At 41.1% G+C, this 16277-nt stretch overlaps 1 protein-coding gene across 8 annotated transcripts in view; it reads right to left on the bottom strand.

The window, feature by feature from the left end:
* The window catches only part of ACACA (acetyl-CoA carboxylase alpha), a 332443-nt gene that overhangs the window by 40087 nt on the left and 276079 nt on the right, over positions 1-16277 (bottom strand). For all 8 annotated transcript variants that reach the window (XM_031657026.1, XM_031657027.1, XM_031657028.1 and 5 more), the window contains 3 exons: positions 4761-4904; positions 4047-4167; positions 3-99 (listed from right to left, as the gene is read on the bottom strand). In XM_031657026.1, coding sequence (XP_031512886.1) covers positions 3-99; positions 4047-4167; positions 4761-4904 — 362 coding nt within the window. The remainder of the gene's footprint in view (positions 1-2; positions 100-4046; positions 4168-4760; positions 4905-16277) is intronic.

Genomic DNA, 16277 nt, shown 5'->3' with positions numbered 1-16277 from the left:
ACCTGGCTCTACCAACCACCACAGTCTGTGCCCAGGGCTGCATAATCTCTGAGAAAGATCCATAGTCAAAAAAGCCACTCAACCATTGACCTTTTTGGCCTACAGAAGGGAAAGAAAGAAAACAGAGAATAAGGACAGTGAATCCATTGACAATACACTGGAACTGACGAATTTAAGGTGGTTTGGGGGATTATTTTGGGGAGTTTGTTGTTTTTAACCAAATTATAATAGATGGAAGCATTAGGCAGCTGAATGTTCATCTGCCTTCAGACATCATCTTCTATTTCATTTGCTAGTCTGCATAAAAAGAATCATTTATCAGCAAAGCATCATTTATTGTTAAACGGCGGGGTTCAGCTAGCAGAGAGAGATTGCATGTTTTTAAATAAATAACTTGACTTTCTTCAAGACACTACAAATATTTGTCAAAAGGCAGCCAAGTCATTAAAGATATTTTCAAAATGTCTATTTCTATTTTAAAACTTGCCCTACAATTTTGTTTGATTCCACTGACTTTCTTTTAACCAAAGGCTGAAAACAACCAAACAATAAGTATTAATGATCAGATAAGGATCCAAATTTGGAGGGAAAAATAGGAACTCAGTTTCTCTGCTACAAAAGCAACAAGATATATCTACTTTATTAAACAGCTGATAAAGTATAATCTTACTACAAAAAAGGGCCACATATTCTTGACAGGTAGTAAAAATACAATGGTTAAGATGCACATACTTAATGCCATTAATCTTCCTTGCACATGGAATTTCCTTCACTGGCAAGACCCAAAATTTTCAACCTATTAGTTTAAGAAAAACACTTGTTCCACAGGTATGAATGTTTGACCAAAGCCCCGTAAAAGCTTCTGCAATTACTGTGTTCTACATTCCTTGCCCTCTCATGGCCCACAGTGTAAAATGTGATTCATCCAATTTCAAAATTATCTCTCCATCCGCTGAGAACCCAAAGTCCGATCGTTTAGATTCTGGTCTTGTGTTGGGCGTCAGTTTGAAGAATATCACAGCACTATCTCCTCTGATAAATGACTTTAACTTTTCACCTAGAATAGGATGGAGAGTGTTTTATCAAGACTAAACTTGTAATTACTGTGTTCTACATTCCTTGCCTCTATGGCCCCAGTGTAAAATGTGATCATCCATTTCAAAATTATCTCTCCATCCGTGAGCCCAAAGCCGATCGTTTAGATTCTGGTCTTGTGTTGGGCGTCAGTTTGAAGAATATCACAGCACTATCTCCTCTGATAAATGACTTTAACTTTTCACCTAGAAGATATCTGCTTTAACTTATCACAGGGAATCATCTGCTTTCTTTAACGCTTCCACTAAATTAAAATCTGAAGTCACTCGATTTGGGAGCGAGTGTTAGCTGCACATAGACAGCAGGATGAATTACTAGGGAGTCAATGAAAAAATATTATCCAAAAAACAGAAAACTTAGTTTATCACAAATTTCATTTTATTCTGTGGATCTCATTAATAATGGCCAGAATAATGCCCACATACACACACATACTTTTGTTCACCCATGAAAGAAGGGCTCAAATTTTGGTGAAGGTTCTAAACCAAATTTCTACGTTCATCAGAATACTGAATTTTAACTTTATATCCTTGGATCATTTTCTAATTCTCACTTTAATAACAGGGATTTGGAACTACTGAAGTAACTTCAAGATGGAAATGTTTTCTTTGTTTAAAACCCTGCTGCTAGGGGTGGGAGGAGTCACTGACTATTGTAGTTGTGCTTCACAGTCCCCAGAGAGTAGATCCTACCCAGTTCCGATGTAGAACCTTAGAAGCCAGCTAAGATGACTTCCCGTATTTCCCAGGAAAACACTCACTAAGTCTGGTTCCAAATTCTAGAAGTGAAGAGGCTCACTTCATTCCCAGAAAAGTCCTGCATTTTAAGACTGACAGGTGGTCAGGCGTGGTGGCTTATGCCTATAATCCCAGCACTTTGGGAGGTGGGTGGATCGTGAGGTCAAGAGATGGAGACCATCTTGGACAACATGGTGAAACCCTGTCTCTACTAAAATTACAAAAATTAGCTGGGTGTGGTGGCGCACACCTTTAGTCTCAGCTGCTTGGGAGGCTGAAGCAGGAGAATCACTTGAACCTGGGAGGCGGAGGTTGCAGTGAGCTGAGATTGCGCCACTGCACTCCAGCCTGGTGACAGAGCAAGACTCTGTCTCCAAAAAAAAAAAAAAAAAAAAAAAGGCTGACACGTAATCTTAGGCTCATAGTTCTTATCATAATCATGGTACAAAAAGAAGGGGTAAATAGAAGCAGAGGTTGCAGTGAGCTGATATCACGCCATTGTACTCCAGCCTGGAGGACAAGAGCAAAACTCCATCTCAAAAAAAAAAAAAAAAAAAAAAAAAGAAACAGCAGGGAAAAGATTAGTATGGTGATTTTCCAGGCTATGTAAGAAAAACTATTTAGTTTTATTAAAATTAACAAGAAAAGGCACTGAAGACAACAGGTAAAGTTATAAATTAAAATAAACACTTCTCTCATGTTTTTATACAATAGAAAGCCTAATGTAGATATTTAGAAAAACAATATAATAGCTATGTAATAGCTATGTGACCTTGTACAAATCACTCAACTTCCCTGATTTTTGTAAAATGGTTATCTCTCAGCCGGGCGCCGTGGCTCAATCCTGTAATCCCAGCACTTTGGGAGGCCGAGACGGGCGGATCACGAGGTCAGGAGATCGAGACCATCCTGGCTAACCCGGTGAAACCCTGTCTCTACTAAAAAAATACAAAAACCTAGCCGGGCGAGATGGTGGGCGCCTGTAGTCCCAGCTACTCGGGAGGCTGAGGCAGGAGAATGGCGTAAACCCGGGAAGCGGAGCTTGCAGTGAGCTGAGATCTAGCCACTGCACTCCAGCCTGGGCCACAGAGCGAGACTCCGTCTCAAAAAAAAAAAAAAAAAAAAAAATGGTTATCTCTCTTTACCTATGAGAGGTTGTAAGTGCAAATAAGATAACATATATGGAAGTGCTTTACAGTCCCACCTGGCTTATAGTGGGTACCTACAAAGGTTTATACGATCTTCCTTATGAAGACCTCTCTTTCAGCAAAATCACAATGACTTTTACACTTCATAAAATACCTTCTGCAATCTCTTCTACTTTTATATATAGCCTTTCTTTGCAATCGTTGCGATAAACATGCAAAAAAGAACAAACACTTCCTCGCATAGTTTGAAAAAATGGTTTCAAAATATAGCAGAGGGATTTGGTGCTCCACAAAAGAACCTCCTGATAAGTGAGGTTTGCTAGAACAGCCAAATGGACTGACAGATGAGAATGTACACAGAGTTACTTCTTTTTCCTGTTTTGTTTCTAAGTTAGGTAAAATCAGCTCCCAAAAAAGCAACAGATTAGATATATCTGGAGGCAGGCCTTATTCTCACTCCATGTATCTATATAATCAAAAGTTCTGGACAATCTCTTCATGAATAAATGAGCTTACAAAGTAGCCTTCTATTAATTACTGAGCAAGTACCAATACCATTACCAATACCATAAGAAAAGAAGGGCACCTGCAGGGTGGCTGCTCAGAGCTTGCTGAGAAAAGTGAAGTCCTATTCTACCCTGAAGGGTCTCAAAGACATTTGCTGCAACGAAACTGATTAATCTCTTTTGGTTATAGGGATTAGATGACTGAAGATTCTAGTCCTATAATTCTATGATTTTATGGCTTATATTGAACTGTTTTAAAGTCTTTGAACCTATTAAGTAATAAGTGCTTCAATAACAGAATAAACAGAAGAAATGTATTAGTGACTGCACTACTTGACTCGATGGGTGATTGGGAAATCTCATTTTATTTGTTTTTCATTTGTTCATGAAGGATTTCCCACCTTTTTCTTCAGAGGGTTGGTTTTTAGGTCTTTCTCATTTCCAGGTACTTAGCTCTGTTTTCTTAGTCACATGCGATTGTTCAGGAATTGGATACTGATTGAAAAGAACACTAAAAGCTTGAGAGTCAGACACCATGGGGTCCTCAGACATATACATACTTGGATGAGGACGGCCTGCTAGCATCCATCGAGGATCATATGGGGCCTTTGTGGGAACAAACTCGATGATTCTGTCTATAGGATCCTTTGAGTTCAGAAGAGGAACTGAACTGTGCACGCTCTAAAAGGAGATTGGAAGAGAAAGAGCACAGCAATCAATGAATGACAGCCCTAGACTCCAACTCAGCAACAATAGCTATAGACAAAGATAGCAGGGCCTACATATGGAATTACACCCAATAGTCCCAATCTTCAGCTGGAAGAATCCTACTTATGTGCCAAGGCCCAAGGAACATGTATAGGTCAATAGTCTCATTTAGGAGGCTGGCACAAAGCAGTGTGTTTTGACTCTTGATTTCAGTGTGCCCATGCTTTCTGGGATGCTCCTCTGAGGAATGAATGACTATTACAAAGGAGAAAACCCACAATGAGGAGGAACCTTAATATACTGGGATCTGAGCCTTAGGTAGGCCATGAGGGCTTCCATGGCTGTAAGACATTAGAAAGGGGCCCAACTAATGAAATCCAAAGACATTTTAAAGGTAGAAGGCAAAATATGGCTGTAAGGAAAAGAGAAATCAATAGCTTTTGGAGAAATATTTTATAAAAAAATTGCTCCACCGTAAAGACAAGACCTTAAACACAGAGGCAGTGAGCTGTGGCGGAAATGACAGGCTCTGCAGGCCATGTCAGTGCTGGGTAGGAAGGGCTCACCTTGGGCATGTAAGACAGCCAGTGCAGGACAGTGAAAACCCCTTCAAAGTCATCACACACAGTGCAGTGGGTCACCCCATTGTTGTGCATGATCTGGATGCCCCCGAGCTGGTTATTGGAGGTGTACACTTCCCGCCCGAGGACCTAGAGAAATGAGCAAGAGAAAAGACATTTGTCTCTACAGAAATAAAGGCATGGTCTATTTCACAAGTTGCACTAAAATGGGTTCTTTTCTCCACAAAACAGAGATTCCAGTCTCCATGGGTTGTTCTGAGGGACTATCTGAATCTTCTTCCTAAAAAGAAAACTTAGAAAACAAAAAATACTTTTAACAATCACATTCATGGTTGCAATTTTAAAACCAGCAAGCCCCTTTCTCTCCACCAGCTGCCACAGATAGGCATAGCATACTTCCACCCTCAGCTGAAACTGCAGTGGTGGGTGAGGCTGAGACCCAGAGGCATAGGCTACCTTATCGCGTGCAAGTCTCTTTGTGCATAGACACAAAAAGGTAACATGCCTGTCTTTCAACAATATTTAGTGACAAGTCTCAGTTACAGCAACTCTGGGGGCTTAGGTTCCTCATTTTTAAAAAGGATTATTTTTTCCTTATATTTGATTTTTATTAGGTTGGTGCAAAAGTAATTGTGGTTTCTGTCATTTCTTTTAATGGCAAAACCACAATTACTTTTGCACCAACCTAACACTGGCCTCCACGCACAAGTCCTAAAGCTAGCAAAATCTTGAAGCAACTCATGCTACATACATGAACCCCTGAGTTTCAAGTCTTTTCTTTGTGTGCTGGGTGCAGGGCTGTGATTTATACCCAAGCACGCTTCCCCTCCTCCTTCCCTTCCAAGGCTCCAGGGAGTTCAGGGCCTCAATCCCTGGTCTATCCCTGGAGGAGTTTAACCCTTGTAAGGTCAAAGGGCACCTGCAGTTGGAAACCACAAAGTTTCCTTTAAAGAAGAAAAAAAGAGGAAGAAAAGATATTCCTGGACTTGGAAATTGTAGGGTTTCTTTTTCCTTGAAGACTGGTTAATAATTTCTTTCAGGGAAGGAGGTTTTCTGACCCAGCAGATGGAAGCCGGGCAGCCTGATCACTGACTATTGCAAACTGCTGAGTGTGTAGTAATTGCCAGTCATCTAAGGTAGCCCCTGAGAGCTCTAAACAGTTGTAGAGTGCTTACTGTATTTTACCTTTTATTTTTCCTTTCCTCTCCTCCTTTAAAAAATAATGATGATACAAAATTTCTTCCCTATTTGTATTCATTTTCAGTCTCTGGGGAGAATGTAACTAACTAAGGGCCAGCAAAGTCTGCCTGCATATTCCCATTTTGCCCCTTCTTGTTAGGAGCTTTGAGAGGTTCCCCTGCATGCTGGGTCAACACCCCCACTAGCATCCTCCAAAGGTGGAGGAAGTTGGTGACCAAAGTAATAACCTCGGTGTGACCCAATTGGCCTTGGTTCCATTTAACTTCAGCTAGGAAGGGCATAAGATACTTTTCTGAAAGGAATATGGAAAGCAAAATTGCTCTCAGATTACTGCTTTCCTTGATAAGGAAGCGTAGAGAACAAGCCTTTACAGGCAGCCCCATGCTGAGCAACATGCTGGCAGCTCCTTTGAAGGAGCCTCGTGAACAGGGGAGACTGTATCTGACCACTGAGCTCCCATCCGCCTCTCAGTCCGTCTTTAATCTCAGCCCAGGCACTGTGGCTCTTTTCTCATTCTCCTGCTGTCTCTTTCCATTTGCCCTCTCTCTGACTGATACACTGATCTCTCGGTCACTCGGCTTTCTGCTCCGCTGAGTCCATATTACTAATAACACCTCCGCCACGGCCAGTTTACCTCATGAAGGCAGGAGCACATCATTACAAAATAAACTCATAACTTTGACATTCTAGCAAATACACGCCGTTTGTTATTTTTATGGCTTTAGTCTTTCTAACAGGCAGAGGGCATTACATACCTGTTTCATTTATATCTTTAAATGTGTGCACACATGCACACTCACACATGCATCAGGAAACAAAACAGAACAAAAAATCCAAACCAAAGCAAATATCCAAAGCAGTCCATTGATGCAGGAGCCTGGTAAAGGCAGAAACCCTGTCACTTAAGGAGGCCACGCTCTGATCTGGCTCTGGTTTTATGGTCGTCATAAACCCGATGGTCCACAACTGGTCCTTCTGGGACAGACTGCCTCTCGGCTAGAAGTCATTCAGTGTGATCAGCAGTATTTTTAATTATTAAAATAAAACAGGAAAGGGGGAAAAGGAATAAAAAAGGAGACACTGTGCTGACCCTGAAAACATGATATTCACAATTAGGTCAGGAGCCAAGTACTCCTTGTTGCCCAGAAGAGAAAGTTGGGGCTATTTTCTACTCAGAAACACTATTTTCTTCCTATCTCTAATACCTGATAATGTCCAATCACTTAGAATCTTACACATCTCCAAAATTAATAATGGATCAATGAAGAACTACACTCAGAAAAAGGGACTGCCCAGCTGTTTAAACACACTTTCTTCTGATGTCTTTGCCTCCTCATTTAAAAGTGATCCTCTGCCACTTATCCATTCTACCTCATATTTTTACAAAATAATGGGAAGCAAACTTGGTAGGCTCAGTAACAGAGTACTCCTCCCTTTACAAGCTAAATTAAAACTTGGGTTCTGATGCTTTGGCATTGTTCTGAAAAGGCAGCAGTATTTCTACATCTCTCCTTTCCTATGTTTAGAAGAAACCTAACCAGGGCTTAACATAACCAGGAACATTATTTCTGAGCTAAAGAAGTGTTTGTCATGTGAGAACATTCATTTAATTTGGAAATTAAGGAGAAAAATTACAGAATAGACTAAGAGTATCCCAATATCACTCTCTGACCAGCCTTAGTTTGGGAGATGGGGGGTAGGGTAGGGATGGGCACAGAAATGAAACTGCTCCACTAATCACAAACAAATGCTAACAATCATGGCTACTTAACAATCGGTGAAGAGAAAGCAGTACCCTCCAGTTCATCTTCAATGACCACGTGTTTGGAGTATGCACCAGTAGAATGAGGGTGCACACAATAGCTCCTGATTTATAGGGGTCGTTGCTGACTCAAGTGGTTTTAATGATTTTAGAATCCTTCACAACAAAAGCTCCAACCAAGGAAGCAGAATCTGGGTTAGGATAAAATCCATTCTGCCTAACTCTGAAATGATCATGCTATAACAGTTACACAAACCCTCATCGGTATCTAGGAAGATGAACAGAACCCACACAGACAGAACCGTTTGTTTTCTTCCTCAAGGTTGCCCTACTGACCTTCTACAGAAAAACTCAGGGTCAGCAGCTCTCATCAACGTATTTTCACAAAGTAGGTGAGCTGCGTTCAACACTCTTTTAAACTTTGACCTACACATTTCTTGCTGTGTTTCAGTTCCCAAATACATTCCTCTTACATTTCTACTGTATGATACAAACTTTTAATTTATCTGTCCAGCAAGCAGCAATAATCATTTAAACACAGGAGCGAGTCAAACAGAGGTGATTCTCCTGAGGCCTCACTTTGTTGCCCTCCAGATCTAAGTGGAGAAGCAGTACCATGCAATATTAGGAATAGGCTCCACCTCCAGGTCCTCTGCTGAAGAGTGCCATGCTGACAGAACTGAACAAGGGCTGAATCTGAGAGGAAAGAGGATCTTGACTCATTCTCAATATAAACTTAAGCCTCATCCAGCACTTCATTCATTGCAGCCAGCGGACCTAAGAATTAAGGGCACCACATAAAAGCCGGTGATTAGCAGAGACACAATTGTTAAAGGCTCCACCAAAGATGTTACGTAGCCTTTAGAATCGTTGAGATACATAAGAAGTACAAACGAATGCAGTCATATATCCATGCTCAGGCCTCTGCTGCTGCTGCTGCTGCTGCTTATCTAGAGACACCGCAGACAGCTCAGGTTTACCACAGCTGACAGGCAATGAAAACAGCCTAATATACCGCCTGCTCTCTCCCTTAAAGCCCTTTTTGGAGATCAAGATAAACACGTTCTTCCTTTCCCCCATGCTCCAGACGTTTGACTGAAGTGGCAGAGCATTGTGAGGTTTTGTGCAAATGAAATCACTATGTAATACTGAATGAGTGCAGTATTTACTTGTCAGGATATTTGTCAGCACAGGCGTTAAGATTTCCAAGTTTCCCAGATGCAACTTAGCTCAATTTTTAAAAAATTGCCTTTGTCCTGACATACACATTATGTTGGGGACCCTTAGACTTATAGGCAAATATTTGCAATCATGTGCTGAAGATGTGAAAAATTATGATGCATATCAATGATGGAATAAAAAAATGAAATCTATTCCTTCTCTCCCCCTTTTGTTCAGTCTTTTCCCCCATTTTAAACAATCTTTGGTGGGTCAGGACATCTTCTATTTAAGGAAGCAGGGAATACAAAATTCCTCCTGCATCTAAGAATTAGGCCACAGAAGCTGAGTCCTCGCTGCAATCCTCCTTCTTATTAGGACATTTCCATTCTCAAAAGGATTTGAGGAGGGGTACTGTAAATTTACTGAGTAATTGTCATCACTGGACTTCATCCATGATTCTAGATATTAAAGTCACTCTGGGATCTGTCAGGTTATTGATAAAAGTTGGCTAAAGCTGAAAGAGAACAGATATGAAAAAGAATAAGCAGGAGTAGGAGAAAAGTGGTAAAATAGGAACAAAAGAAAGAAGGAAGGATGAGAGAGAGGAAAAGGGAGGAGGAGAGAAAAAAGGAGAAGAAAAAAATGCAATAGCTCATCTACTTAGTGCAGCTAATATCCTCCTCCCTGACCTGAGAGGACTACATTTTAAAAATCTGACAAGTAATTCAGTCTCCAATTAACAATTTTAAGTGGTGCTGCACATATCACCATGTAAATGTTTCTTCAGGAATATATCCAAGGATGAATGGAATTAAATCTCTAGGGAGATGGAATCAGGACCTAGGTGACTACCAAGATTATTTGGGGGTTGCAAAATACAGTTTCTTAATACATAAGCACAGGGTTATAATTTTTCCCCACCTTTATTGCCACTATTGTCACTGGCAAACTGGAGTGCTGGCTGGTAGGTCCTAGACTAGGGTTGGGGTAGAGAAGGGGCTCAGTGACATACTGTGGGCAGAGGAGAGAAAAGCCTCTGACATGAGCCACAGTTGGATTCAAGACCATCTGCTATAAGACCAAAAATCTCTCTATAAGCAGCAAATTATGAAGTGATCAGGTATGCTGAAGTATAAACTGGGGCAAAGGGATGGTGCTGTCAGTGGAAGGAAAAGAAACAGCCAAAAAAAAGGCTGAATATAGGTCAGAAATAACACTGGAAGACATCTCTTTACTGAAGTGCAGGGCTCACTGGAGAACAGAGGAATGAATTAGACAGCACAAAGACAATAAGGATTTGAAGGTGGAGTGGGTAAGGAACAGAGACTCATTTGTAATGTAAAAAGGTAGAGAGGAGCCACACAATAGTTTGCTTGCTAAATGTATGAGAAGAAGCACAGGCTTGGGACTTGAGATTTCTGACGATAAATTCTTTTTTTTTTGTAGAGACAAAGTCTTGCTATGTTGTCTAGGCTGGTCTCGAACACCTGGCCTCAAGCAATCCTCTCGCCTCAGTCTCCCAAAGTGTTGGGACTACAGACATAAGCCACCTTGCCCAGCCAATTTGTAAACATTTTAAATAAAGTCTGGTTTATTGAAGTATAATTTTCATATAGCAAAACTGTCCATCATAAGGTATACAAGTCTGTGAATTTTAATACACATAGTCATATAACCACAATAATCAAGATAGCATTTTCATCATCCCAAAGTCTCCTCATGTTCCCTTGTAATCAGTCCCCTCCCTCCACCCCTAACAACCATTGATCTTTTTGTTCCAATAGTTTTACTTTTTCTAGAATGTTACATAAATGGAGTCATACAGTATATAGCCTTTTGAATCTAGCTTCTTTCAGTTAGCATATTGCATCTGAGCCTCATGCATGCTGATGCAGGTATCAGTAGTTTATTTTTATTCCTGAGTAGTATTCCATTTTATGGAAGTACCACAACTTGGTCACCCATTAGCTTGTTGGTATACATTTGGGCTGTTTTCACTTTTGGAGGATTATAAATAATGCTGCTGTAGACATTTGTGCACAGCTTTTTAAAAAAGCCCAACCTTTTTCAAAGTGGCTGTGCCATTTTGCATTCCCACCAACAATTTATGAGAGTTCCAGCTGTCCTGAATCCTCATCAACACTTGGTATTTGTCAAACATTAAAAAAACAAACATTTAGGCTGGGCACAGTGGCTCACACCTGTAATCCCAGCACTTTGGGAGGCCTAGGCAGGCGGATCATGAGGTAGGGAGATTGAGACCATCCTGGATAACACAGTGAAATCCCATTTCTACTAAAAACACAAAAAATTAGCCGGGGCATGGTGGCACGTGCCTGTAGTCCCAGCTACTTGGGAGGCTAAGGCAGGAGAATCACTTGAACCCAGGAGATGGACGTTGCAGTGAGCCGAGATCGCACCACTGTACTCCAGCCTGGGCGGCAGAGCAAGACTCCGTCTCAAAAAAACAAAAACAAAAACAAAAAACAAAAAACAAAACCATTTAGTGGTGTCAAGCTATGGTTTAATTTTCATTTCCCTAATGACTAATGATAAGCATCTTTTCATGTGCTTATTTACCATCCTTATATTTGCTTTGGTGAAATGTCTGTTCAAATTTCTTGCCCATGTTTTTAATTACTGGGTTGTTTTCTTATTGAGTTTGAGAATTCTTTATATATTCTGGATACCAGTCTTTTATCAGATTATGTATTTTCTAAAGATGGAAAACTTTTTAAAAAAATCCCTGTTTGTCAGTCGCCTTCTACTGGTTTTACTGAATAGGCTGTGACTGACTGCATTGGCCAGGTCCCAAGAGTCTAGTGTTTGCAGGGCCTGGCTCTTAGGGGAGTAGCACTGACTTGTTATCGCTGTGGCCTTTTGGTTCGTGTTTTCTCATTGACATCTGGTGGGCAGCAATTTTATTTTTTCCTTTAGAACACATGAAAAGCCTATTATTGTCTTTTAGCTAAATTTCAGCTCCATGAAACCAGGAATCATCTTTGTATTGCCACAGCATAAGAACAGCTTTATACCTAACAGGCATGCAATAAATGCATGTGATCTACCACAGTTCTATGCATTCTATAAAAACTCAACTGATTAGTATGTTCAGCAAGTTAAACTACTGTAAGCAAAATAAGTCTTTCATATTAGTGTTATAATGTGTAGTGGCTTTCTGAAGCAAAAGGAGTGGTTCAATTTTCCTACCTTTTTAGTTTTCCCCAATGTAGATGCTCTCTTCCCTCCCTCCCCCTGTCAAAATTCTTTATATGGGTTAAAATTAAACTAGTAATTCTAAGTACTATAAAGTCATATTATGTTAGGAGTGCTCTTCCGAGCTGCATAAATCTGCTTTATCTATTGAGAAAGGCATATTTTACCAATGGGTCAGGTAGAAAATGAAGATACTCAAAAGTTGATTACATGTTCCAATGATCTTGACTTCTCATATTTGCATCTTAAGCTGTTGGTTAAATTTGGGTGAGTTCTTTTCCTTACCAACACTGATTTGTCAATTTCTTAGATGCGCATACTATTTTAAAAGGCTTAAACCCCAGACACTGAGACATTAAATTTAGGAACCGGTCAAAAATCAGCCAGAAAATCTTGAAGCCCAGGCATGGTAATCTGTAGTTCAATCTAAAAAGCTCTTTAAGCTTCTCCTTTCATAATTCAACACTCCTGACTATGTACATTAGCTGATTAGACTGTGTGATGATGGTCAATCTGAATGAGAAGGGACATAGCTAGATTTGGATCCATGCACAGGGAACATTCCCTAGAATGATGAACAGCTAGGAGTCAGGTTTCTAAACAGTCTCATTTCCGCTTCTTTATCATATTCACAGACCAGTCTGTGCACAGCCAGAGCCCAGCTCTGTCTTCTTTCTAGAAAAGACTGGAGTCCTTGCATTTCTAATCTACCAACATGTGCGGTTCTTACACTTTTAATTTATGAGTGTTTAGGGGGGACCTCTCTGACTTGGGAACATATTGGCTCGGTCTAATGCTTGGAGATTATTAAACTTGGAGCTATGCTCCACTATCAAGTCTACAGATCTTTTATTTAGAAGATATGGTGCTCTAAATGCACAAAGAGCTCCCTGTCACCTTCACATTAAAGCCCCTAGTGCCTGGTAAATGGAATTATATAGCTGTCATCTCCTTTCCCCAAAGTTTTAAGAGTACAATGGGCTCATTTTTTCACACTCCATCCCAGCTTCAGAACTAAGAGACCTACTTTGTATTGATTTAAGGTCTCAGAAATAAATAAACCTGCTTCACCACTGTGATTCACAACAAATTCATGATACACTATTGCATGATATATTTCAAGCTCTTGCTCTGGCTCTCTTTTTCCTCTGGTGAGTGATGGGGGAGGTGGGAGGTGGTAGGGAGCTGCAAAGCTGACAGCCTGATGGTTATTGGAGATGGTTGCTGACTGCAAATCCAAGAATAGACACTGTTGGAGGAGTATGGGATTTTTTTTTAAAACTAGGGGGCAGGGGTGAGAAGCTAATTTACTTGGGCTTCAGGCTGGGGTTGGAGGAAAAGAAAGGTTGAAGAGAGGAGAGGGGCTGACAGAGGAGCAAAGCTTCAAGTGAGCACTGATCTGCAAAGACAAAGCTATGAATACATGTAGAAAGAGAGAAAGGTGAATAAAATTCAACATATGAAGGTGTAACACACCACTGAATAGAAAATGAAGACGACGAAGAAACCAATCTGTCAAAGGAACCGTGTGTACAGAGCTAAGTGGGCCCTTAGCTTGAGTTCAGGGACGATGTTTTATTAGAGACAGAGTGCAGAGACCCTACATGCCACCCAAAGTGTGAGGTAGAGGCATTTCTTCATTCTAATACTCAGGACACATCAGAACCCTGGAGGTGGAAATGGACAATGGATATAGGGTAGAGATATAATGAAGGTCCACATGGATGAAGTGAGCCAGAGACTGTTCACTGAGGCAAGAGGGTAATACATTCTAGCAGTTTAGCTTGTGTTTGTGTACCCTTAGGGTTTGAGTACCTACGTCTACATCACCTTTACTGATTCCACCAAACCTTGGACCCAATGAGTTTTAGCTGGTATCTACAAATACAGCAGTCAAAAAGAACTATCCTCCAACCTTCTATCAGGATCTTGACTTTCAACAAGGCAGGGGAGGAGAAAGCAGGAGATAATCAGGCTCCGAAGGTACTGCATGACACTGCAGGAGACCCCTAAGGTTCTAAGGAGTACTTTCAAGTGGAATTAAGTTTTAACTGTTTCCCTTGTTTCTTCTACTTATTTCACATTTTTGACTGGCAAAGTTATTTATGAATCCAATTTCTTTTCTATCTTGGAATAGCATTTTCATCTTCACTACATTTGTTCTTGAGACAAGACCAGACTCTGAACACAAAAGTACATGAGAAAGATTTTGGTTCCATTCAATTTCCAGTTGGTCATATAAAACTGGGCATTTCTTTGTTAAATTTGAACTCTACCTTTAAAGAGTGATCTGTCTCTGTGTACAGGGAAACAGACTTTAGCCAAATAGAAAAAAGAACTCACAGATGAATACATAGATGAATGGGATTGGTTCCAAAAGTACTGAGCTCCCATTCAGCTGAATTTTTCACACATAATTGGGTGAATATTTAGCAATGGTGTCACAGAGGAAACTCAAGCAACAATTGTGTGGTTGAACTTTTGAGGATCCTCCCACTCTCAAGATTTATAATTCTACAGACACTCGTGATTGTGAACAACATATAGTGTTTATTTTTCTGTGATCTGGACAAGAAACAAAATTAAAACACTTTTAAATCATTATGCTCTCCAACTTCCATTCCTGGTCGCATGAGTATGTAATAATTTTACATATCACTAATATGTAATTTAATACATAATACTCTAATATGCAATAACTTTTAAAATTCCCCACTCCCTATCTATTCACTCCCCAGCCTAAAACAGTTCCCTGGCTACAGATCAATATGCATCTTTATAACATCACAGAATACTAGACATTGAAGAGAATTTAAGATTAAGAGACCCTCCAGTCTTCTACTTAAAAAAAAAAAAAAAAAAAAAAAACAGGCTTAATTCATTTTATTTGTCTTATGTAAAAACTGTGTTGTAGCCACAGTTGGAGCCTGGGTCCCCTGCATGGAGACTCTGGTGTGGGTCTTGATGAGGTGGTCAGCAAATTCCTGACAGGAAGACTTGATGAATACAGTCTCCTTCCAGAGGTTAGGGGTCAGGTAGCTGTAGGTTTTAGAGATGGCATCAAAGGTGACCTTGGGAAAGTTCCCTAGGGTGGCAGTGTAGCCCCTGGCTGACGTGTAGCAGTCATCAATACCAGCCATCATTAGCAGCTTCTTGGGCACCAGGGCCGAGACAATGCCAGTGTCCTGGGCGCGAGGATGAGGCGCACCAGCACAGAGCCACAGCCACCTGTCACCTTGCAAGGGATGGTGTGGGGCTTCTTCTCCCAGTAGCCTCTGTGCATGGGGACAATGAAGAGCTTGGCCAGGATGATGGCCCCATGGATGGCAGTGGCCACCTCCTTGGAGTACTTAACACCCAGACCAATATGGCCATTGTAGTCCCTGATGGCAACAAACATCTTGAACCTGGTGCGCTGGCAAGCGTGGGTTTGCTTCTGCACTGGCATAATCTTTAAAACCTCATCCTTGAGAGAGGCCCCCAGGAAAAAGTCAATGATCTCAGACTCCTTGATGGGCAGGGAGAAGAGATAGATCTCCTCCAGGGACTTGATCTTCATGTCCTTGACCAGGCAGCCCAACTTGGTCATAGGCATCCATTCCTTGCCCTGGGCCTTGCCTCCATGAGCTCTGTGGGGGCCAGGCCCTGTTCACAGACACAGTCCCAGCCCTGGATGCCACTGCCAAAGGTTCCACAGTTCCCCATCTCAGGCACCCCCATACCTGGCTAATTTTTTAATTATTTTGTAGAGGGGGTCTTGCTTCTTGCTATATTGCCCAGGCTGGTCTTGAACTCCTGGCCTTAAGCCATCCTCCTTTCTTGGCCTCCCAAAGTGCTGGTATTACAGGATTACCACACCAACCAGATTTTCTACTTTAAAATGGGAAATGTATTATGCCCTCCATTTCACAAAGAGGAAACTAACATCTAAATAGATTAAAGCCCAAAGTTGCTTACCTAGTAAATGGCAGGGAGAATAATGATCAAAAGTTTTTGTTGTTGTTGTTTGTTTGTTTTTTTCTGAGATGGAGTTTTGCTGTTTTTGCCCAGGCTGGAGTGCAATGGTGCAATCTTGGCTCACTGCCACCTCTGCCTCCCAGGTTCAAGTGATTCTCCTGCCTTAGCCTCCCGAGTAGCTGGGATTACAGGTGTGTGCCACCATG

The sequence above is a fragment of the Papio anubis genome, chromosome 17, assembly GCF_008728515.1.
Source record: "Papio anubis isolate 15944 chromosome 17, Panubis1.0, whole genome shotgun sequence".
In the NCBI taxonomy this organism is placed as follows: domain Eukaryota; kingdom Metazoa; phylum Chordata; class Mammalia; order Primates; family Cercopithecidae; genus Papio; species Papio anubis.
Note: the sequence above shows the minus strand (reverse complement) of the source record. Positions and strands in the feature narration are given on the sequence as shown.